Genomic DNA, 26,044 nt, shown 5'->3' with positions numbered 1-26,044 from the left:
GGACACAGTGTTTATAAAAACCTCTTTTAGTTACTACAAACTCATCAGTTAAACATCCTGATCCCAGAGATAGAAAACTGAGGCTGAAAGAAGGTGTTTGGATGACACTAATCAGACCCTCTAGAGCACTATAGTCAGATATTTTCCATGAAAGAAATTTTACTTATAGATTGCACTTAATAAACTTGTGTTTAATTAAATCTTGTCACTTGGAGGGGACAGAAGAAACTAAAGTTTAATAAGTCATCTATGTCATGTGCTCTTTGCTTTTATAAGCAATATCTAATTTAATCATTTCCCTATCACTGTGAAGTAGAGCAATTAGCCTGACTTTATAAATGATGAAACACCTTCAAAAAGGTTAAATTAGTTGTCAGGACAGAGAAAACTTAAAAAAAAAAATCTCCTCTTGTATTACATTCAAGCTGTCTCCATAAATAACTGAGTCAAGTTGGAACTAGAGGACCCTTAAGGTCAATTAAAATTTTTGGCTTTTTGAATTATAACACAGTTTATGACGCTTTTGGAAAAATGTTCAGAAGACTACTCTTTGAGTTTTTTAAATATACATTTTGGAAAATTGATGCATTTATTCCTATAGGCATACTTACATATAAATTTAAAAGTAGAACTTTTACATATAATCTTTGATAAATAATAAATCTATTTGATAAGTGAATTTTTGGTCATAAAAGTAGGGGACGGCTTTCCATATGTGCTTTAGAATTAGAATGAAATAAAAGTTAATTTTAGCAACTGATATTTAGCCAGTATTATGCTATTAGTCATTTAAAAAATTTAAATTCACCATAACTAAAGGCAATGGTGATAGTGAAAATAAAGATGTACAGAGAATTAAAATCTTGATGGAAACCTTAGTGAGAGGTGCTTTCCATTTTTATGTCTTTTTTGAGTCCTTAAGTGACCAAATATTTAGTTATAATATTTAATTCTGGGATTAAAGAAAAAAAAGATTAATGAAAAGCAAATAAGGTCTATGGTAATAAGAGCACAGAAGGTATTGGAAAATAAGGCAGTAGGCTTACACTAGGATCACAAGTCCTGTCGTTAAATCAGGATTTATTTTAGAATTGTATCATTACAAAGAAAATAAGTATCTAGAGGCCTGTGATATTAGGCAATTTCTATCTCTAGTATTATTGTTATTTTTAATATGTTATGTAATAGAATATATACAGTTATTTTTCTCATACCCTCTAGGCAGCATGTATCAGAAGTGCCATTGTTATTGTTCAATAAATGGTTTTTTGAATTGAACAGATGTTTGGTTCCCCGATGCTGCATCCAAACTCCAAACCTAGCCAGGAATTTTAATTTTGAAGTCATCCCCCAGCTTCTAAAAGCTTAAAGATACATTTAGTAGACAAATACTTAGAAAAGAAGTGAAATTATGATAAGTAGGCAGACATATGAGCTCTGTGAGAATCACCAGGGTTTGATATTTCTAACATCATGAAAAAAACAGAACTACTTAACTCCATGTGCTTTAAGTCTCAAGATGATAAGAAAAATATGTTTTCAATCTTTGCCCAAATGCATTCAGTTCAATATGAGAATAGATATGTCTCATATTAATACTTAATTTCTAAATACTCATGAGCTCTATTAAAATTCTCTGGCAAAATCCTACCATGCTTTTCTTCCAGTGGACTCTAACTCAAGGTTTTGGCAGGCTCTGACTGATTAGCAGGTTTTTTCCTTCCCAATCACATTTCTGAGCACACCCAAATGGAGCTCTGGGAACTCACTATTTAAAAGATATTCTTTACAAAGAATATGAAGGGCTTGTTTAGACTATCTAAAGGAGATATAACTCAAGGTAATGGAGTGTAATAGAGAAATGGGAAATGTCTTTAAAACAAGATCACTTCATATAGACTTATCCTCTGTATTCATATCTATACATAGAAGTATGGAAGTGAGCTAGTCTGTCATATAGCTCAAGTCCCCTCTGAAATTAAAGAAGCCTCCACCTTATATAGATTGCATATATACACTGAACTATTTCATGAATGGTCACATAAGCCACAGCTCAATGACAATCATAACTTGCAGATGGAAGTGGTGCTCTTCTTCACTCATCACCATTTACCATTCCATCTTCACTCAGAGAAAGGCTGATGAGCAAGCAGAACTACAGAAGATGACCTTTAGCTCCAAACTTTGAAGAGCTCTCCTGAGGCTGAGGAGAGGTTCTGCTTGAAGTAGGAAAGTACACATGGAGGCACTCATTCAATAATCATTGGGCAGATGGATGGACAGATGGATGGATGTCTTCCAAAGAGTCACAGGCCTGTGGTTAAATAGCTCCAGATACTCTAATGATATTAAAAACTTGTATTTCCACTGTCACAAGGACACCCCAGGCTAGATGCCTTGGTTAGGTTTTCTCCACACAAAACTAAGCATAAGTGATAAAGACTTTATAAAGTCTTAATAAGTCTTAATAAATACTTAATAACAAAAATGGTTTCTCTCTCAAAATATTTATTGGGAACTTCCATATCTCCTTTTCTCTGCAGGCAAATCTTCCCTCTCCCCTCTTGAAACTCTGTCACTCTGAACAAATCTTTAACATGGGCTAATTTCTGTCCCATATAATTAAATGCTTAACATCGCAACAGCAAATATTTATCTATGACAGTATTGTAGATTTTATCTAAGGCTAAAAAGACCAAGAAAGAAAGAAGGAAGTGGAAGATTCTTTTAGAAAGATATTGTGAATTCACAAATTCAAGCTTATGAATACATGCTCTGAAGTTAGAAATATGAGAAAATTGGCAGTGCCAAGTTCATGAGATACTTCTAAAAATAAAGTTCTTTTACTGCTTTTACACAGCAATCAATGCAACACAGAAAGCAATGCTGAATATTTATTTGCTCCATATTAAATACAATATTTACTACCCCAAAGTGGAAGAAAGTCTTACCACCTTCTTTAGTGCAGAGGTTGACGAGGTTGTGTACTGTGTCCATCAGCTCCAGCTGTTGCTTCTGAAGGACACTGTTGTTGGTGGTTGCTCTATTCAGTTGTTTCTCTAGTTCCTGGATTATATATGTTTGACGAGTAACCAAGGCTTGAAGATTCTCTTTCTCTTCCTTTAAGGCATCCAGCTCTTCTTTGTGCCTTCCCTCCATTTCCAAGATTTTATGTTCTAATACACTACAAGGAAAGAAGATAAAATTTAATGTTTAAAATGCTATACAAAAATATTGTGATTCAATCTAATTAATTTAATTAGATATTTCACCATGGAAATACTTTGTGAGAGACTCAGATTTATATATATATGGAGAGAGAGAGAGAGACAGAGACAGAGACAGAGAGACAGAGAGACAGAGAGACAGAAAGAAACATATATAACATGTGAAATGAATAATTAGTAGACCAGTTGTTGTCAGAGAAATGTTTGTTTCCTAAAAATAATTTATATCCTGGGGAGTATCTTATATCCAGAGTAGCTGACTTGGACCCAGTTATAGTCTGGAGAAGTTATAGTATAACTTTCATTAAGGAAATAGGTCCAATAAGAATTAGAATCGTTCAGAAAAAAAGTTTGAACAAAACATAGACACTACTTTTTATTTACTTTGCTTCATTCATTTGGGATTCTCAAAACTTTAACACTGATTAAATTTCACAAGAGTTCTATGGAGACAGGGACTAATATATCAATGCAAAAACCGCAGGACCAGAAAGTGAGCTATGTAAAATCACAATTAATTAGATTTCTTGGGATTTTTGATATCTGCTCCAATATCATAACCACTAGCCTATTTGTGTCTAAGCTAAGAGAGAGAAAGCTTCAGAATGAGGCCTCACCAATTCCTAAATCACTCCCTAAATTGTTCCAAAAAGGAATGTTTCAGGCTGGTGGCAAGATGTTATAAAAGGACCTGGGATGCTTTCTTCAGGGTAATGTAGTCTTCAACTGAGAACGTTCCTTCTCTCAGAACTCTTCAGAGGATATCCCCTGTATTGCACATTAATAATGATAGTGAGTGCAGAAGCACTCCTGGATCCTAGCAACTGACTGGAAATAAAAAGCATTTACATTTTATAGAGTGTATAATGTACTAGTATTCCTCAGAGGACAGCTGTACTCAGTTTTCTCAGTTCCATTTTCAAAAGGTTCAACCAGTCCTTAGTTTACAAGGTGTTATTCAAATGTAACATACCAGACTGGGCACTTAATTTACCTTGGAGAGAGGCAGTCACTGAATCAATTCTATAAGTTTTCATAAAGGGGACACTAGGGATTATTTTCAATTTAATACTTAAATCATAAAATAAAGCATGTTTGAAGAGCCAAATTTTCCAACTCCACGTACTGGGAGACGAGCTAGAATATCTGATTGTCTTTGACACAGATTAACAAGTGTGGAAAGGATTGCTCATGGGCGTTCCAGATCTTTGCCAACAAAACTGTCCTCTAAGAGAATGTGGCCCAGAATGTGGCAAGAAAGGTGCCTGCTGAACCACGCAGAAACACTGGGATGTTTCTGTGTATAAGATCCTATCATTTACAATACCTTTGGTAGAATGCTCACAGTCACATATGAAAATTTCACCTTAAGATCTGTTAGGGGAGCTCTGTGACTTCTGCAAGATAAGAAAAGCCATGTCTCTATTCTGAGTTTTATTCTGCGGGATACCAACAGTGAAAGGAGCCCTGCCCTGACTGATCCTTAAGCAAACTCAATTTGGAAAGCTTTTGGGTATAGTAATTTGGGGGAAATGTGGTAGTTATTTAATATTTTTTAACTATTTTTTGGAAATGAAAAATTTAGGCCAGGACGTCAGAGTAAGATGAAAGATAATATCTCTAAGGAATAGATACGATTCACAACCTTTTAAAATTTTCTTCTGTGTCAATAACGTCCTGTTAGAGAACGTGACTGTTAAAAAATCAAACAAAAGAAAACAAACCAAAAAAAATATTTTCTGTTGGTTAGAGTGCTCATCCCATCCACTGCTTAAGTGATTAGTGTACTTCTGTAGATGTCAGGGGAGGTTTTCTTTGTGCCTATTAATTTTTGGCCTTCAGATATGAGAATTAACCACAGCTAACGCCTTAGCCCATTCTCAGTTTACTTTTCAATCATTTTTGTTTCTCCTACAGTAATGATCAGATGCAAGATCCCTAGAACATAGAGTCAGTGAACTTATAAGACAATTGTCTTTTAAATCCACAAGAGTTATAGTATACTGCCAAAAAACCTTACCATTAACTACTAAAATGACAATAATGTAGATCAAAATCTGGATGCTATAGTCATACAATACTGGACAAAATTCTGAATTACCATTTTGTTCCTGAAAGAAGCTGAGCAATAGCCTTTCAGTTTTCCTAATCAGTAGGTAACATTCTGGTTTGGAAAATATCGTGCTATAGTTACAACTTGTATTTATTACTTGCTAAGTGCCAATAGTGTTCTCAGCACCATGTAAAGTATAAAATGACACTACTGCTACTCTAAGGATTTATTTTTAGAGAGAAAAACCTCAAATAAAACACCACCAGCTATAAGTAACATCTGCTTCAGACGTAATACTTTAAAACATTTTTTACATCAATGTTTTCCTACTTTCTACTTCTGATGCATTTCTTCTTCAAGAAGACATCTATACTCAAAGATGGACCCTACCTGAGATGTCAATAAAGGAGTTTTGTTTGTTTGTTTTGTTTTGTTTTTCAGGATAATTTGGAAAGAGCTTACATGGAACGTTGATCACAGAGAAGTCCTGGTGCCTAAGAAAACAATTCTGGACACTGACTGGTGGAAGAAAAGGCCTGCATTTCCTATGTAGAAGGAATATATACTTGGTGTGTTGGAAAGTACATTTATTTTGATAATTCACCATGCAACTCTTAATACACTATGACTACCAGGTATAAAAGACATCAATATAGCTTGTCATCTTAAAATACATGTTCATGTAAAGAAGGGCTGCTCATGGAAGCAAGGAGCCTGCTCTGCATCATAGACATCTCACAGGATTTGGAATAAAATATACAAATAAAAAATAATACACATGAAAACTGCAAGCATATCGGAAACCTGTTGCAGTGTTTCCCAAATGGCAGGTTTTACCAGTTAATTATCTCTTCCAGTCCTTTCCTCATCGCATTTCTTCACTTGGAATTCCTTTAATAACTTTTGTACTCCAATAATTCTCTACTTTTATTTATTAGGTATATTCTTTATATTATAAAAAGCTTTTTAAACTTCTTCAGGCAAGAATGATCTCTTCTTGACCCTTCCATTTTCGTTGACTGCTCTCCCTCCCCTCCTTTCTCCGCCCCCATCTTTTCTTCCTATTTGGCTTCCAAAAAACTATTCTCTTTTCTTTGATACTTCTCATCTATTGGTTATTATCTACTTGGGAAGTCAGCCCTTCCTCCTCACTATTTCCAAACTGGTTTAAATCCAAAACTTTCTTGCCAGAAAAATTCATATGCTAGCTCACGTCATAATATATGATTATAGTTGTGTACATTTTAAAACTCTTATCTCCTTTGATTCTTAAAGCAATATAGTGGTATAGACTGAGTACTTTGTATAAACCCCAGTTTATAGGTAAGAATCTAAATAGCTTGTCCAAAATTGTGCACATATTGTGTCTTCTAACTAATAAGACTAGAAATCTGCCCATAGCATACCTGTGCTGTGGAAACCATGTACCATTAGGGTCTCATCACTTTGATTTAGCATAATATAATCTCTATTTCCACCCATTTATTTTTATCAGGAATCAGGCATTACATTAACATCTCTTTAGTATTTGCTGCTCTACATCTGTTTAATCTGGGAGCTTGTCTTTCACAATATTTCAACCTATTCATCTTTTATGTGTATAAAAAACAAATTTCTTTGCCAAGTCAGGTTTTCTATTTAATCTGAACTGGTATTTTCCTAAGCATCACTCTGCCTTAACCGCTCTGCCATCAAATTTCATTTTCTTATTCAATATATTGATCATATCCCATTTTGCCCTATTGGTTCTCTTACATTTTCTCTATTCAGGTCAAGTAGGAGAGGCCACCTGAGATAGGCATCAATGTCTTTGTATATAAAGGTTGATCTGAAGGACAAAATTACAGGTCTAGTGCCCTAAAATTAGATAGGCAAAGTAGTCATATTTTCCCTGATGATGACCTTCATCAACAAGTTTAGTTTAGGTTTAAATGCATAATCCAAAATCTGGATTCTGATTCCGAATTCCAGTGCACTGCTTTCTAGAGTGCATTTAGTATTTTTATTAGTTAAGAGTTCCATTATCAAGTTTTTGAGAAGCCTAAATTAAATAAACAGTTTTTATTAGGATGCATCTTTTAGAATTAATGTTCCATGGAACAACAATTTATGAAACTGCACTTAAATCTTAATATACAAAGACAAAGTTTCTCACAGGATTCTCAGTACTTCCTGTTTCCCATCTTTCTGGAAACACTTTGAGAAGAGACATACATAGAATTTTGGCACTTAACTTCTATTTTGTGGTAGAGGTGCATTTAATGAATAATAAAATAAACAAAATAACCTAGGCCTTGAACCTCAGTAAAAGGTTCTAATTGAGCATATACAAAACCTTATTTGAAGTTTTTGGTTAACATTTTTCCCCTCATTTCCACAGTATGCCTCCTCCAACATATCTTATTGGAAATATCTGAAATCATTGAACACATCTTGAACCTTTCACAGCAAAAGCTCTGCCTTTCAAATTGTTTCCCACAATAGAGTTCTTAAAATATCAGTCCATGAATTCACAGCAGTGACAGTTGCCTAAGCCCTGTGCGTGTAAAGACAGCCCTGAAACAGAGGAAGAAGTTCAAACGTAGAAATCTTCTCTTTATTTGTCCAAACCTACTTGCAGATGTTTCCATTTTTTAATTTTATTTTTCATATGTAAGGTGTCAACTTACATTGCAAATATGGTCTTTAAAGAGTGATGCATATATCTTTATTTTTCCCATTAAAACAAAGGTACAGTAAGTTCAGGTTAAATTTATACTTTAAGTTTCTACTTGCATAGAGTATATTTTCTCTCAAAATATGAAGTTAAGTATTTTTGTAATTAAACTGAGGACAGAAATATAGATTACTACAAGTAAACATTGGCAAACAAATGTTTTAAAGTGTGGGATATGAGAATAAGCTAAATATGTTGTAGAAGCCAGAAAGCAAGAAGGAAAAAAAAAGATTCATTTCGTGACATAAAAATGTAATATTTCTATACAAATAGATTGAAAAATAAATGACAGATTTATTTTTGCAACGTACATGAAAAACTTTTAATATTCATTAAAGAGCTTATATGAGTTAATAAAGTAAGCATAAACAATCTAATAGAAAAATAAAAAGCATACATGAATAGGCTAGTCACAGAAAAAGAAATGTCAATGGTCAATAAATGTGAAAAGATACACAAGGTAACCTCTCAGGTAGACAAGATTAATAAACTGGCCAGCAAGGTCTGGGGAAATTACAAGCTCAGGCACACATTGGGGTGGGGGGTAGGGGATGTAAAATCCTGAGATAGTTTGTCAATATCCATGAAAATTTTAAATCACATAAAAATTTGAGCAAATTATAGTACATCTATAACAATGCATGAGGTACAGCTGTATAGTTACATGTGTAATATATCGATGATAAATTATTATGAAGTAGAAATAAACCCAGCACTTAAAAAATAGTTACAATGTATTCCCCTACATCATGTAAATATGTACTTGTGTATGTGTGCAATTGTATATGGGTGTGTGTCTGTGAAAACACATACATAAATATACACACTCCACATATACATGTATGCCTTAGCATATTCATAGAAAAAGTCTGAAAGAATAAGCACCGAACTGTTAATCTGTTGGTGATTCTCTGCAGAGGGTGGTGTTGGTGGATGTTATAGAACTAGGGGGACTTTGACTTTCAAATGTTACACTTCTATATAATTTAATGTTTACATCAAGTTTGTGTTACTTTTTTTTATTAATCAGAGAAATGTGGTAAACAATCATGAGTCTAGAATGGTCTGAGAGGATGTTGTCTAGAGATTTAAAAACTGGGCAGAATTAGTGAACATCAGAATGTGGTAACCTTCTGTGAACCTTAGACTGATAACCCTGGGTGCCATGCAGTTAAAACCCCATCTCTATTTTATTTATGTTAAGAACAATTAATATAACATATATGTAAACTATATGATTTGTGTTTTCCATTAGTAATATTTTTCAGTCGTGTGAGTGCATGTGTATGTGTGCATAGAAAATGACATTTGTTGGGACAGAGCTACTGGGACATTTACCAGTTCATCATTCATTCAACATTCAAAGAGCATTTAATACTATATATACTATGTGTAGAGAATTGTTCCTAGGAGTATGAAGACAAAGATAAATAAAACACAGTCTCTGTGTTCCAGAAGATCACAGCCTAATAGTAGAAAGACAGACAAACACACACATGTGTGCATGCACACACACATATACACAAACACATACACTATAACAGATGTGATGGGATAGGTGAAATAATGGTTAGGGGGACAAGGTACAGTGTTATCACGTAAGTTATAATTGCCAGGTCTATTTGGTAGTCAGAGAAGGATTCTTGGGTGGAGTAATACCTGCACTGAGTTTTGAAGTGTGAGCAGGAGTTTGTGAGTTGAATCAAGAACTGAAGGTCATTGCAGACAAGTCAAACATTAAACACATCTGAAATAACATTAAGTCTTCGATGTGATACTAACAACTAGCATAATTAAACACTTACTGTGTGTGCCAGGCAGTTAGTGGTTTATACGCATTAACTCAATCTCACATCAAAGCCATGTACTACTGTTTTCATCATCCCTGAGTTACAAATTAGGAAACTAAAGCACAGAGAGTTTAAGTAAATTGTTCAAAGTCACATAAATAATATGTGGCCGAGACGGTTATAATAGGATCAAGGAAAAGTGAAACTCAGGTAGTCTGGCCTCAGAGCTCATTCTCTTAGCTATAGACCATACTTTATAAAATTTAAGAAGACTTGTGGAAGTAAGGCCACCAAATTAGGATTATAATGATCATGGACTGTGTTTGATGCTAAAAAACTTGAGCTTTCTTCAGTCAGTTACAGAGAATCATTACGGGGTTGGGCAGATTCTGTCCAGAGATTTAAAAGTTAGGCTGAATTAGTGTGCAGAGGTACCTCAACAAAAGGAGAAAGTAATCTGACTTGCGTTTTAGGAAGAAGAGGGTGACAGAGCTCTGGCTGATAGGTTTGAGAGACAGTAAGGCTTAAGGCACAGAGGACACTGCAAAGGCTGAGACAAGAATTAATGGGAGTTTGACCTAAGACCCAGTCAGTGGAAACAGAAAGAACAGGATAGATTGGAAAAAATATTTAAGACATGGAATTGACAGCATCAACAGTCTTTAGTGTGTTGTAAGGAATCAGGAAAAATAATTAAGATGACCCTTGTATTTCCAGTTCGATTCAGAATTTTGTTCCACTCTAATATCCTGAGGTTAATAAAATTTAAATGAAAAAAAAAGTTGTAAACATTAAATTCATTTTTTAAAAAGCATGAAAGAAAAATACTCTATTCAATCATTGTCTGTAGGTGTTCCATTTATAATATAGAATAGAAAAGTATAAATTCAAATACTTTTCCTTGATCCCTTCTACATACAACTAACATAATTCAACCTAATTCAATGCTAGAAGTTAGCAAAATTTTACTGTAGTATTTTGTAAAGAATTTATCAAATAGAGGATAGCTTTAATTAAAAAGACTGATTTAACTTTTCATTTCTTTGGTCATATTAAGTATTAAAAATCAATACTTTATTATGCTACTATAGAACTTTGTTTTAATGTATAATTAATATCTTGAAATTACACACACTTCAATCACTTAAAATTAATTAACGTAATAACTTTCCATAAACTCCAGCTAGAAGACAGATGAGGCTTGTCAAAGAAGTTCAGTGAATTCCCAAGGTAAAATAAATAGTTTATATTTCCTACTCCAGTATTAGGAGGAATAAATAATGATCTTTTTTGGAATAGGCCAAAAACAACTGGCCTACCACTCTCCTCAAATTCATACTTGTTTATGTTAAGAAAATAACATGACAACCACATCAGTTAATCTCAAGGCTGCATCACACTGGAAAAATATTTTTGTAATATTTAAAAGACCGAATCATCATGCACTGGCACCCTAATTTAGCCATACACTAGCTGTTTGGTCATAGGAAAGTTACTTCACCTCTGTAAACTTCAGTTTCTTTATATATAAAACGAAAATAATAATAGGTACTTTTCAGAATTTGTTGAAGGATTAACAGTATTGTATGTGAAACACCTGGCACAGATGTTCACCTGATATTAGATAGGCAGCAGAAAGTTTTGCTAAAAGAAAGTCAGAATAACCATCATGTGTAGTTTCACTTCACTCTGGATGGTCTTATTAAGAATTTCCCTAATCTTAACTCTGCATATTCAACACAAGCATTAAGAAAACCCATGAGCTCCATCTTTGTATGCATGGAATGTTGATTTCCCTTCCTGCATACCATAGTGAGGCAGAAAAATTTCTTCTAGAATAGTTTTTTCATCTGGCTGTGCTCTTGAAAAGAGTTGGGGTTAAGTCAGCAATGGGCAGGTGCCTTGAAACCTGGTCAGTTAACCAAATCTTTAGACCAAAAGATCATTTACATATTTATTTCAGCTGAAGGAATTTGCATTATGACATCTTTCCTTGTTCACCTCTTTCCTACTGTTTTGAGCAGAAGTGACAGGAAACATACTGGGGGAATTTGATAGAAGTTGATAATTACATGTCACACTTTGTGGTCTTATTAACCCACTATGTGCAAGGTAAATATTAGTGCTTCTCATTTCTTGGGTTCTTGGTTGTATAATTTCAATTATATGGGCCAGTTACTGACCCCTTACTTCCAAGTGCTGTTTCCTTGAGGTAAGAAACAAAACCAAGTTTTGAGATGAGGATAGCATCTAACAAAAGAAAAAAAAATCCTAAAGAAAACAAACTGAAAGCTTCTGGAGTCACCGACCATCCCCCCTACCCCCCAAGCTCCGCCCCCCCCCCCGCCACACACACTAGTTTGTTAGGAAAACAAATGGTAAAGTAAATGTTGTTAATTCTATGCCTGCTTTGTGCCTTTTGCCATTTAGGGGATAAAGATGCGAATCCAATGAGGCCTACAATCCATTTTCAACCCTACAAGTGATGCATTAAATTTGTCAGGATGTAAATCAGCAGGACCGCTCAGCGTGATTGTAGAGTATAATCCTGTTCATAAAATATCACTGCTTGTTCTGCCAAAGAAGTGGTGGACCTTCTTAAGGGCCACCTCACCCCACGGAATTGGCAGCTGAAGCCCCGTCATACTCAAAGCTGGTAAGTCATACACCCAGACACAACCCCTGACATTCCTTGGGGAGGAAGCAAACTTAATTTAGATAATCCCCTTTGCAAAGTGTATTAGCTGATGCAAACCAGACCTAGTTGACTAAAGGCATGTTGTTCCTACATTTCAGAGATGCCACAATGTAGAAATAGCTTCCTTGTCATTTGGAAGATTAAGATTCATTTAAGGAATCCGTAGGGGTGATCAATAAGCTATTTTAAAACATATAGAACAGCTTCATGTTTGACTTTGACCTTCTATACACCACAAAACCCATATGGTGGGTTTTGAACTTAAATGGGTTGGGGGTCTCACATTTCTTTGTTGCTCTAGAAGGTGCTTGGCAGAGTTCCTCTAATTCCATTTCGCATATAAAAATAAACAATAACAATAAACAGAATAGGGAACATATGCTGTGTATCACCAATGGGTACTTTTTTTAAAATTTAATTTAATTTTATTTTATTTTATTTTTACAACCCTCACACCGTGAACCCCCCTCCCCCCATCCACCACCACCCCGACCTCACACCGAGCCATCACATTATACACATAAAATTATAGTTGGCATTCATTAATGTCCAGCCTCTGGTGTACAATGCCATGACCAGGCATCCACAGCATCCCTGAGGTGGTCTCCCAAACAGGACACATGTCCATCGGACACCCAACACCAATGGGTACTTTTCGTTTGTATAAAGAAAAACACTTTTTTAAAAAAGTGGTTCATGGAAGAGTTTGCCTGGTTTAAGAATAGATGTTCCACGAACACTCCATTACATACATTGGACCCTTCAACAGGGAGGCACAGACTACTGCAGAGCTATGGCAATGCCAGGAGATACAGTACACTGATAGAAAAATAACCCCAGGAATCACATGTGAAGTAATGAAATAATTAATGGTCAAAAAAGAATGGGGTGCAGAGTAGGAGTAAAAGATACATTCTTGTCAGCATTGCACAGAAATGAATTTCAAATTAAAACAGAAATCTCTGGATTTATTCTGAAACACCTATGTTGCTGGAAAATGGAATTGTTATAATCCTGAAAAAATATTATTAGCAATAAACGGTAGGATTTATATATCTAAGAAAACCTGAATTTTTCTTAGAAATTAGAATTCAATGAGGGCAAAACTCATCAGCAGAACACATGTATGTGTTTGGGACCAGGAGTCAGATTCCTCTGAGAAGCTGCGATGCATGGAGAGGCCTTTTCTACCTGACCTGCATGAAGCTCTTCTGAGAGCTCGAACCTTCACTTAGCTTTACTAATGGAACAGAGAGAACACATTTTAAGCAGTTTCCCTTAAAAAATGTAGTCATGGTGAGAATTCCATAGCAGGAAATGATACCAGGTGCCGTATCAAGAATCATGATGGAAAGACAAAAGGTTCAAAATGACCTAGAATTAGGGAAGAAAGGGATATATTTTTTAAAAAAGAAGAAGGAGGAGGAGGAGAGGGAGAAGGAGAAGAAACAAAAGAAAGTATGAATATGAGAAGGAGAGAAGGAAAGAGAGAGAGAGACAGATTCGCAGAGAAATGGAGAAAGCTAAATACAATGACACTTAAGGACAGCATTGGTTATGGTAGTTAAGCATGAGGCTGTTCAGGCCTCCCAGTATTTTTATGGCATTCTGACAGCTAAAGCGTTAGATGTAGACCAAGAGATAATACAGATATCAGGAGGGGAAGAATTGAAGAATGTAAATTCATGCTGACAATTTTTTAAAAGATAAATCATATGTAGTAACATACTTAGAGATGAATTAAAACCACCTTAGGTAACATCTATAAAATGAAATACCATGTAGTTATCAAGAATGATATTAGAGGACTATTTATTGATTAGAAAAGATTTCTATATCCCAAGAAAGCAGGCTGTAAAACAGTGTGTATATCATGACACAACTTTTTGTGAAAACTATATATAACATATAGCAACATAGGCAGTCCTCGCAATGTGATGAGATTGTGGTTTTTAATTTTGCTTTGTGTACTTTCTCTTTTTACTACAATAAATGTGTTATTTATATAATTATAAAAACAGCCTTAAAATGGTGAAATTGTCATTGTTTTACTTATTCATTCCTAGACAAATCTTTTACAATAGCATCTTGAAACATATCACTATATATGGAGTTCACTTTTTACTGACAAAGTTAAAGCATGGTGGGATCCTGAATCAAGGGATAGTCGAAGTAAAGTATATCTTTTATGTGTATGTGTCTGGTTACTGCGAAACTGCAATAGGATAAATGGCACTTTCCAACAGGATTTTCAATTCCAGAACATTTCATCATGTAACCAGTTCAGGGTCAAGTCCTGTCAAGTTTATTTATAGTTATAGTTTACCCCATGACACAGTACTAAGATAAATAAATGTAAAACAAGTCATAGAGCATGAGTGACCCCTTTCAGACTCTAAACCAACAGCCGAGTTTATCTTCTTCATGGAAAAGTTTAATTATAATTGTTGTCACTAAAGTCTACTTTTAGCATGAAGTTGGGAAATCCTTCTAGGTTGCAGATAGCATCCAGAGACCACGTACTACAGCGGAAAGAGCAGGACTAGAAACAAAGAAACCTGAATTATATTCCTAGTTGTGCCATTAGTAAACTGTGTGACCTTGGACAGATCACTCACTTCCAATCAGTGTATTCCTTCATCTGTAAAGTAAGAAAAGTAGCAGGCCTCTTAGGTACTTTCTTGGTTTGGAATATGGTGCAAACTTTAGCTCCATCAACACAATGGCATTTAACTAGTTTCTAGCAAAACAATGGTCTTTAACTCAATATAATGCACACGAACTGAAATGTCTTCATGTCATCCAAATATCCAGAAGAAATGCAGTTAAATATACAATATACTTTCCTACAGAGGTCAGTGCTTTGATTGAATTGTCCATCCTGAATGCCAATGACTTCAAAATCATATAATCTATGTTTCATTCCATCTCTCAAGATGTCTAAGATCCATTTCACTTACCTGAGATGATTCATAGTTTATAAAAAAACATCTAAAAGCTAGCCAGGTATCAGGTCCAAGGAAAATGGCTTTAAATGGGGCGGGGGGAAGAACAAACAAACAAACTATTGAATCAACTTTACAGGTAAATAACTTTCTGGAAGCAAAATATTTTTTGCCTCTTTCTAGAGCAAGATCTAAAATTCAACAACCTTGTAGCTCTGTACAAGCTTAACAACAGGTGGAGTGATAATTGAAATTAGAGTTTCAAAGGCTCTATTCTTTTCTCTATTGCTATAGATTCTGATTCTGCTGCAAACTGTCAATATTTTGTGTCACTGAATTTAGTCATAGAATCAATTAATTTTGTGGATATGGTGGGTTTTAAACAACTGAACATTAGATAAATTACTTTTCAAAATTATGAAAAACAAATATTTCAAGAGTGTAAACAGTATTAATCTTATTGTTCACATACTTGCTACATTCACCTTAAGCTCTCCTTTGCTTGTATATTCAAAATTATTTAGCTCTATATTTATTTCTATTTTTTATTTTTGCAAACCACTTCAATCTTTTCTTCAAAAGAGTTGGCAAAGAGGTGAAGGATATAAATAAGTCATGTGTAAATATTTTTGAAATACAACAATACTCACCTGTTTTTCTCACGAATCTTTACAATTTCATTTGTCTGTTGATCAAGTTGCTTCTCTAGCTTGTATGTTGATAATGAATTCTCCAGCAATTGTATTTCAAGTCGAGAAGTTTGATTTAGCACCTGAAGATAAAGGATACAAACATTTCAAACTTCCATCACAAAGAGTAAAAGCAATTATTTTGGATGTTTTATTGAGCTGTGTTTTCTTTTAAATTAGTATTTCTTCCAGAATATTTAATTAAATGGTCTACATTCTACAAATTAATGCTTTACATGTTTCTTAAAATTATGTTTGAGATTGAGGTTTCAGTTGAATGAGAAAATTGAGTTGTTAAATCCATTTTTCATATTTATATTTTTGTGTCCTGAATCCCTAGGCTATTTCCCCATGCTAGTTGCTTCATATATATATATATATATATATATATATATATATATATATATATATATATATATTATCACCAATATTTACAAATGCAAAATGAGTATTAGTACAAAGTCTTAGATATTGTGTATAATTAACTAATAGGTATGTAAAATATGCCTGTCTTGGTCTATCACCTTACATAAACCAATTAGAAATGTGCAAACAATTTTGACTTAGTTTATGCAGATTCATGAGCATACATTTATTGAACACCTATACTGATGGGTCACGTCAGCCCTTACAAATGTCATATCATTACATAGACATGGGCACCTGTTGAAGGAGGAATTATTATCATCACTTTACAAATGAGGAAACAGGTTTAGCAAGAGGCTAAAATTGACACAGGAAACAAGGGAAGAACTGGGTTTCAAACCCAGACAGTGGGGCTCCAATTCTATTTCTCTATACAGAAAACTAAGAAGAGGGAGAGTCAACCTATCCTATCCTGGGTCTTAATCTGACATGAAGTGACCAGGACTCTACATCACAATGAAGATAAATTGTAGTTGTCCTTTCAATTGCACTACACTAGGTCCTCTAGAAACTGTAAATGTTCCACTCATCTTGAATCATGAAGACTCATGTTGCTAGTTAAGCTTTAATATAACATGAGTATGTGAGCTGTGAACCCAAACACACTCAGCCTCTGAGCAAACATCACATACTCCAGTCCTAGAAGATGCCTCAAACTGTGGCAGTGTCCTTCTCCCTCCCTGTCTCTGTCCTTCGCCTGACCCCCTTCTTCCTTAAGGGAGGTAAAAAGGGCAAGGGAGGGGTATAATTAGTTTTAAAAACTCCCCATGTCATTTGAAAACTTTTATAACTATCAAGTCATTGTTAGTACTTATTAAAAGGGACCTGATGAAACTTCTGGAGGGTCAATATCAATCTAAAAGGTCTTCCTCTAAAAATGACACCATGGGAGCTTTCCTCCTTTTCTGTTGCAAATCTAAACCTGTATCATACACGCATAGAAAACCTTTTCACATATATACTGACATGGCCAGGGCTGGGCTTGGGCTATAGAAAGTTGTGGGGGAAGGAGACAAGGGACTAGGGTGATGAAAGAGGAGATTGCCTCAACTGCAAGATTTAAGGAGGTGCCAAAAATACTCAGTAGTCAAGATAAATAATATCATAACACATTTTAAAAGATCAAAATTAAAGCAAAAAATACATGTTGAACATAATACCATGTTAAAATAAATTCAGTATCTGCTCCTGCACCTGTATAATGCAGTTTTCCATGACTTTATCTCACTCCCTTCACCATAGTCCCAGCCCTGCTGTGGGTAGTGGTGGGGGATGGAGGTTGGGTGGATGGAAAATAGTGAGATGGAGCATTTGTGTTTAAAAAAAAAATTAAGAGGGGATCCAAGATGGCAGAGTAGATAAACACTGTGCTTGCTTCCTCTTGTGACCACATTAAAATTAAAACTAAATTATAGAACAATCAACCTGAAGAACCATCAGAAGTCTAGCTGATCAGAAGTTTTATACTAAGGATATAAAGAAGAAGCAATGTTGAGACTTGCTTCTTCTCAACAAAGGGGTGGAGATGTGGGAGAGGATGGCTCTACACCTGCACGTGATGGTAGAGAATTGGGAGGGATATCTTGGCCATGGAGGTCTTCTCACCCCGGATGAGCGAGAGACCCCAGCCTCACACCAGGTTCCCCAGCCAAAAGCACCAGTGCTGAGAAGAGGACTCCCCACAACATCTGGCTGTGAAAAACATTGGGGATTCTGAGTGAGACAGAAGGCTGCAGGGAAACCCAGACATCCTCTTAAAGGGACTGTGCACAGAGTCACTCATTCACTCACACGCACTCACTCTGAGCACTGGCAGAGAGATGGTGACTCAGGCATCAGAGACATACAGGGAGAGACTGAATTATATGGCTTAAGGGTAAGGACAAAAGGGACAATTATCATTTACTCTGTGTAGAATCCTTTTCCCATGCAGCTGGAAGGCAGGTACCATATTTCCTGTGTTGAGCCTTCTCTCCACCCCCACTAAATCTGAACCTGCATTGGGCCAGTGCACACCGCTTTCTTCACCCTGGTGACTACCACCCAACTCATGCAATGCCAGAGGTAATTTCATGGCCAGCAGACAGCCCCTCCCACATTGCCCTCTTTCTTGGACAACTCTCAAGGATCCATGGGCCCCAAGTAGGCAGCAGCTGGCCTCAGTGTGCTCAGAGACTTTTGCTGAGTAGCTCCGGGCTCAGCATTGGCACCAAACCAGAATCTACTTTAACAAGTGGTAAACACCACTTGTTCCACTCTGGGGACTCCCTGAGACCCCGCCTCACCCAACTCACATACCACATGAAGCTCTATCAGTGGCTGAGCCTTACCAGAGCTGGCAAGTGGCAACCGGCCTCAGGGTGCCCTAGGCTTTTTGAAGAGCTACCCCAGGCATGGTACTGATGACAGCCACCTTGGATGGCCTTTCCCACATTTCTCCAGGTTCAGCACAGGCAGTGACCAACCATGCATTGCTTTGTAGCTCCTACCAGGTAGTCCCCAGCCAACCTCACAAGCAGTGTCTGACCTAGGCCTCCACCAGATCTCCTCTCAAGAGGCCCCCAAACAAACATACTTTGAGGTTGGCTTCAGACAAAGTGGCAAAGTACTACTCAATTAGCCCCATGAGTGGCATACCCAAAGGGTTATCACAGCAAGCAACAGAGCCTGCTAGGGTGAATCCTGCTCCATGGAGCAAGTTCCCTTCCCCCCAGCAGCTCATAATCTGTGGACATGGCCAAACCCCACAGCCAGTCAACCTGAGGGTCAATCCCACCTATAGATGTGCCAATAGTAATAAAGACTCAACTATAACAGAAGTGCACATACAACCAACACAAAGGACACTCCTGGTGTACCCGGCACAGGTGACCAGGAAGACTGTGCTACCAGGACCCACAGGGCACCTAGTATATAAGGCCACCTGGCCAAGACTGGAAGACATAGCACACCTACCTAATATATAGAAATAAACACTGAGAGGCAGCCAAGATGAGGAAACAAAGAAATATGTCCCAAAAAAAAAGAATAGGAGAAGACTCCAGAAAAAGAACTAAAGAAAATGAAGACAAGCCACTTACCAGATACAGAGTTCAAAACAATTATTATAAGGATGCTTAAGAAGCTTAGTGAGAACTTCAACAAAGACACAGGAAGCAAAAAAAAAAAAAAAGAAAGAGCAAAGAAAAATAAAAGGACATAGAAACCACACATACACACACACACACACAAATCAGAAGTGAAGAATACAACAACCAAAATGAAAAATGCACTAGAAGAAATCACTGGCAGCCTATATGAATCAGAGGACTGATCAATGGTTTGGAAGACAAGGTAGCAGAAACATTCAATTGGAACAGCAAAAAGAAAAAAAGGAATTAAAAAAAAATTAAAGATCGTTTAAGAGATCTCTGAGACAACATCAAGTGTAACAACATTCACATCATAGGGGTACCCAAAGGAGAATAGAGAAAGGAAAGAATTGAGAAGCTATTTGAGAAATAATGACTGAAAACTTTCCTAACTCGACAAAGGAAATAGACAGACAAGTACAGAAAGCACAGAGAGTCCCAAACAAGATGAACCCATAGAGGCCCACACAAAGACACATTATAATTAAAACGGCAAAAGTTAAAGACAAAGAGAGGATGCTAAAAGCGTCATGAGAAAGGCAACTAGTTACTTATAAGGGGCCTCCCATAAGATTGTCAGCTGATTTCTCTACAGAAACTTGCAGGCCAGAAGGGATTGGCAGAAAAGATTCAAAGTGATGAAAATCAAGGACCTACAACCCAAATCACTTTACCCAGCAAAGCTATCATTTAAAATTAAGGGAGGGATAAATTGCTTCCCAGACAAGAAAAAGCTAAAGCACTTCATCTCCACCAAATTAGTATTACAAGAAATTGTAATACTTCTTTAACAAGAAGAAGAAGAGGGAGAAGAACATAAATATGAATAATAAAATGGCAATAACTATCTACTATCAATAATCACTGTAAATGTAAACAGATTAAATGCTCCAATCCAAAAACATAGGGTAGCTGAATGGATAAGAAAACAAGACCTAAACATATGCTGCCTACAAGAGAACCACATTAGATCAAAAGACACACATAGATTGAAAGTAAAAGAATGAAATAAGATATTTCATGCAAACAGAAATGAAAAAACAAAAAAGTCAGGACAGCAAAAAAAGCTGGGGTAGCAGACAAAATAGACTTTTAAAACACAGGATATAATAAGAGACAAAGAGGGACACAACATAATGATAAAAGGATCAATCGAATAAGAGGATGTAACTCTTGTAAACCTTTATGTGCCCAACATAGGAGCACCTAAATATATAAAACAAATATTAACCAACATAAAGGGAGAGATCAACAGTAATATAATCATAGCAGGGTACTTTAACAACCCTTGACAGCAATGGGTTCAGATCTTCCAGACAGAAAATCAACAAGGAAACAGTGGCCTTAACTGACAGAGTAGGCCAGATGGATTTAGTTGATATTTTTAAAGCATTTCACCTCAAAGCAGCGGAATATACATTCTTTTCAAGTGCACATGGAACATTTTCCAAGATAGACCACAAGTTAGGCCACAAAAGAAATCTCAATAAACTTAAAAAGACTGAAATCGTATGAAGCATCTTCTCTGACCACAATGATATGAAACTAGACATCAATTACAAGAAATAAACTGAAAACCATACAAACACATGGAGGCTAAATAACATGCTACTAATAATGAATGGGTCAAAAATGACATCAGAGAATAAATCCAAAGATATCTTGAGACAAAGAAAATGAAAACATTAACAACCTAAAATCTATGGGACACAACAACAGCAGTCCTAAGAGGGGACATTCATAGCAATAGACCTTCAAGAAGCAAGAAAAAAATCTCAAATAAAAAAAATCTAACCTTCCACTTAGAGGAACGAGAGAAAGAACAGCAAACAAACCCCAATGTGAGTAGAAGGGAGAAAATAATAAAGATCAGAAAGGAATAAACAAAATAGAGTCTAAAAAAACAATACAAAAGATCAATGAAACCAAGAGCTGGATCTTTGAAAAGATAAAGAAAATTGATAAACCTTTAACCAGACTTATTGAGAAAAAAAGAAAAGAACCCAAATAAGTAAAATCAGAAATGAAAGAGAAGTGACAACTGACACTACAGAAATATAAAGAATTATGAGAAAATATTGTGAACAATTATATGGCAATGAATTTGACAATCTGGAAGAAATGGGTAAATTCCTAGAAACATACAGTCTTCTAAAACTGAATCAAGAAGAAGCAGAAAATCTGAACTGACCAATTACTACTAATGAAATCAAATCAATAATTAAAAAACTCCCAACAACCAACAGTCCTGGACCAGATGGCTTCATGGGTGATTTTTGCCAAACATTCAAAGAAGAATTAACACCTATCCTTCTCAAATTATTTCAAAAAATTCAAGAGGAGGGAAATCTCCCAAGCTCATTTTTCAAGGCACCATTACCCTAATTTCAAAACCAGACAAAGACACTACAAAAAAAAAGAAAATTATAGACTGATAAACATAAATGTAAAAATCCTCAACCAAATATTAGCAAATCAAATTCGGCAAAACATTAAAAAGATCATACACCATGGTCAAATGGGTTTTATTCCTGGGATACAAGGCTGGTTCAATATCCACATATCAATCAATGTGACATACCATATAAACAAAATGAAAGATAAAAATCATATAATCATATCAATATCCATAGATGTAGAAAAAGCTTTTGAAAAAATCCAGCATCCATTTATGATAAAAACTCTCAGCAAAGTGGGAATAATGGAAACATACTCCAGCATAATAAAGGCCATATATGACAAACCCACAGCTCATGTCATGCTCAATGGGGAAACACTAAAAGTGTTGTTCAAAGATCAGAAATAAGAAAAGGATGCTCAGTTTCACCACTTTTATTCAACATAGTATTGGAAGTCCTACCCACAGCAATCAGACAAGGAAAAGAAATAAAAGGCATCCAAATTGGAAAGGAAGAAGTAAAACAATCATTATTTGCAGGTGACATGATACTATACATAATGAACCCTAAAGATTCCACCAATGAACTATTAAAAGTGATAAATGAATTCAGCAAATCAGCGAGATACAAAATGAATATTCAGAAAGCAGTTGCATTTTTATACATAAATAATGAACTGTCAGAAAGAGAAGTTAAGAAAGCTATCCCATTTAAAATTGCATTAAAAAAATACCCAGTCATAAATTTAACCAAGGAGGTAAAAGACCTGTACTCAGAAAACTGTAAGACATTAAAGAAAGAAATAGAAGAACATAAAATAAATGGAAGCCTATACTGTGCTCATGGATAGGAAGAATTGACATCATTAAAATGTCCATACTATCCAAAGCAATGTATAAATTCAATGCAATCTCTATCAAAATACCAATGGTATTTTTCACAGAACTAGAAAAAATAATCTTAAAATATATATGGAAACACAAATGACCCTGAATAGCTACAGCAATCTTGAGAAAGAAGAACAAAATTGGAGGCATCATACTAGCTTATATCAAAGTACACTGAAGCTATAGTAATCAAAACAGCATGGTACTGGCATAAAAACAGACACACAGATCAATGGACCAGAATATGGAGCTCAGAAATAAACCTACATGCATATGGCATTTAATCTGTGACAAAGGAAGCAAGAATATACAGTGGGGTAAAGACAGTCTCTTCATTCAATGGTGTTGGGATAACTGGAGAAATACATGCAAAAAAAATGAAATTGGACCACCTTCTTACACCACATACAAGAATAAACTCAAAATGGATAAAAAACATAAATGTAAGACCTAAAACCATAAAACTCCTAGAAGAAAACATAGGCAGTAAACTCCCTGACACTGCTCTTAGTAATTATTTTTTCCTGATCTATCTCCTTGGGCAAGGGAAACAAAAGAAAAATTAAACAAATGGGACTACATGAAACTAAAAATTTTTGCACAGCAAAGAAAACCATCAACAAAACAAAAAATGAAAAGATAGGAGTGACGTCATAGGAATGGTGGCAGCGGGGCACACTTTTTGAGTTCTCCTCCGGATCTTATCACAAATGGGACATCTATAACCCATCAAAGGACTGTCTGCTCATCACGCAGAACAGCTAAGAGACTCGTGCAAGGATTACTTGAAGGTGGGCAAATTGGGCGAGCAGGGGAAGAGGAAAGGGAGCGGAGTGGAGATGTGGCCCGCATCTGTGGCTGTGGAGACGCGGCCCACATCTGTGGCGGTGGAAATGCAGCCAGCATCTGCAGCTGTGGAAAAGCGGCCCGCATCGGCAGCTGCAGAGATGCAGGGGATTCCAGGACGGAACAGAGAACACAAAAGCCAGGAGGTGGGCTCTTTCCCTGCATCCCACAGCTGATCTCTCCCATTGAGGGTGCAGCATATCTAGCATTTGAGGCAATAACCTCAGCTGAGACCTCCAGTTGGGCTCTAGGTGGGACAAAAGACACAAACTCCATCCCTGGGCCCCTCCCCCCACTCTTCCAATCCTACCCCCGCCCTTCCAGACACTGAAACTCGCCCCTCAACTGAGGAGTAGTGTCAGATTACAGAGGAGCCTTAGTGTTCAGGCTCTGGGAAGACCGGTGTGCAACTCTGACCCAGGGAAGAGGCTGGGAAGAGTGTGATTTTTGCTGGGCTAGGAGAGAAGAAACTCCTCCACCCCTAACCACCACCTTTTTTGGCCTGCGGGAAGAGTGTGACACGGCTTGGCTGGGAGAGAGAATACTCCTCCATCCCCAGCCCCCACCCTTTCTGGCCTGCCTAGGGCAGGGCAATTACAACTGCAGAGGCACTCTCAGGGATCAGCAGTAGGTGGCAGACGCAGCTCTGGGCTTTCAGCAGCTCAGAAATCTCCCTCCCGCCACACACACACACACACACACACACACACACACGGAAGAAGTGCCCTAAGACTCAGAAGAACTGGACACAGGGCTCGTGGTGCTACTCTCAGTGTGCACATGTGCAGGCAAGGGTAGAAATTGCAGTGACTTTGTAAAAACTACCATCCAGACCCATCATCCCCACGCATATAAATCTGCAGTCCCAACATCACTCTGGACACCAGGTGACCTGCTCTGCTCTGCCTGCACAATACACAGAGGACTCTTTGGTATAGCAGAGGACAACCTGGAGATTACTTGGTGGGCTTAAGCCAAGACTGGTGCTGCTTTTTTTGTTGTTTTGTTTTGTCTTTATATCTTTGATATCATTGCCTGTGTTGAGTGTGGATTTTTGGATGTTTTTACATGTGAATGTATTTGATTTTTTTCTTTGTTGTTGTTGTGCTTGGTGATTCGCTTTGTTCTGAAATTGCCCTACCAGGGCCCAGCTTAAGAGGCACAAGATTCAACACACCCAGAGGCCAACCCCAGACCAAACCAGAGTACTACTGGGATTGACCTACAAGTCACACACCCAGAAGGAATTTTCTACAGGCACAGGAGCCCATAGAGGCCAAACCACATTTAAGCAGTCAACCCTCACGCAGCAGAACACCCTGATGTGGGCAGAGCCAAGTCTCACAACTAGTCAGCCTAGGAGTTATCCCCACCTACTCACAAGCAAAAAGCAATTAAAGATCTTCTTTAACAGGACAATATACACAACACAAGAGTCACCTTTGGAGCACATGCAGAGGAGAAGAACGAAGTAGTGCAAGTCAAATATAAAGGACACATACTACATAAGATAACCCAACAAGAACTAAGAACTCTAGGGGATCTACCTAATACATCGAAGAAAACACAGAGAGTCAGCCAGAATGGGGAAACAAAGAAACATGTCCCAAATAAAAGAACAGAAGAAACCTCCAGAAATGGAACCAAATGAAACAGAGGTAACCAACCTATCAGAGACAGAGTTCAGAACACTGATGATAAGAATGTTTAAGGAGCTTAGAGACAGCATAAAGAAGGATAGAGAAATCATAATGAACAACCAGTCAGAACTAAAGAACACAATTACTGAAATAAAGAACTCACTTGAAGGAATTAACAGTAGGTTAGATGAAGCAGAGGATTGAATCAGCGACTTAGAAGACAAGTTTGCAGAGATCATCCAAACAGAACGACAGAAAGAAAAAAGAATAAAAAACAATAAAGATGGTTTAAGAGACCTCTGGGATAACCTCAAGTGCAACAACATGCACATAATAGGAATACCAGAAGGTGAAGAGAGGAAGCAAGGGATTGAGAACATATTTGAAGTAATAATGTCTGAAAACTTCCCTAACCTGCTGAAAGAACCCAACATACAAGCCCAGGAAGTGCAGAGAGTTCCAACCAGGATAAACCCAAACAGGTCCACACCAAGACACATTGTAGTCCAAATGGCAAAGCTTAAAGACAAAGAGAGAATCCTAAAAGCAGCAAGAGAAAGACAGAGCGTTACATACAAGGGAACTCCCATAACACTA

General features: G+C 36.6%; 1 protein-coding gene across 2 annotated transcripts in view; it reads right to left on the bottom strand.

Moving 5' to 3' along the window:
• Positions 1–26,044, bottom strand: part of ANGPT1 (angiopoietin 1) — a 270,278-nt gene that overhangs the window by 77,386 nt on the left and 166,848 nt on the right. For both annotated transcript variants that reach the window (XM_081070066.1, XM_081070067.1), the window contains exons 3-4: positions 16,080–16,201; positions 2,955–3,184 (exon numbers count right to left, since the gene is read on the bottom strand). In XM_081070066.1, coding sequence (XP_080926192.1) covers positions 2,955–3,184; positions 16,080–16,201 — 352 coding nt within the window. The remainder of the gene's footprint in view (positions 1–2,954; positions 3,185–16,079; positions 16,202–26,044) is intronic.

The sequence above is a fragment of the Rhinolophus hipposideros genome (genome assembly GCF_964194185.1).
Source record: "Rhinolophus hipposideros genome assembly, chromosome: 13".
Classification (NCBI taxonomy): Eukaryota; Metazoa; Chordata; class Mammalia; order Chiroptera; family Rhinolophidae; genus Rhinolophus; species Rhinolophus hipposideros.
Note: the sequence above shows the minus strand (reverse complement) of the source record. Positions and strands in the feature narration are given on the sequence as shown.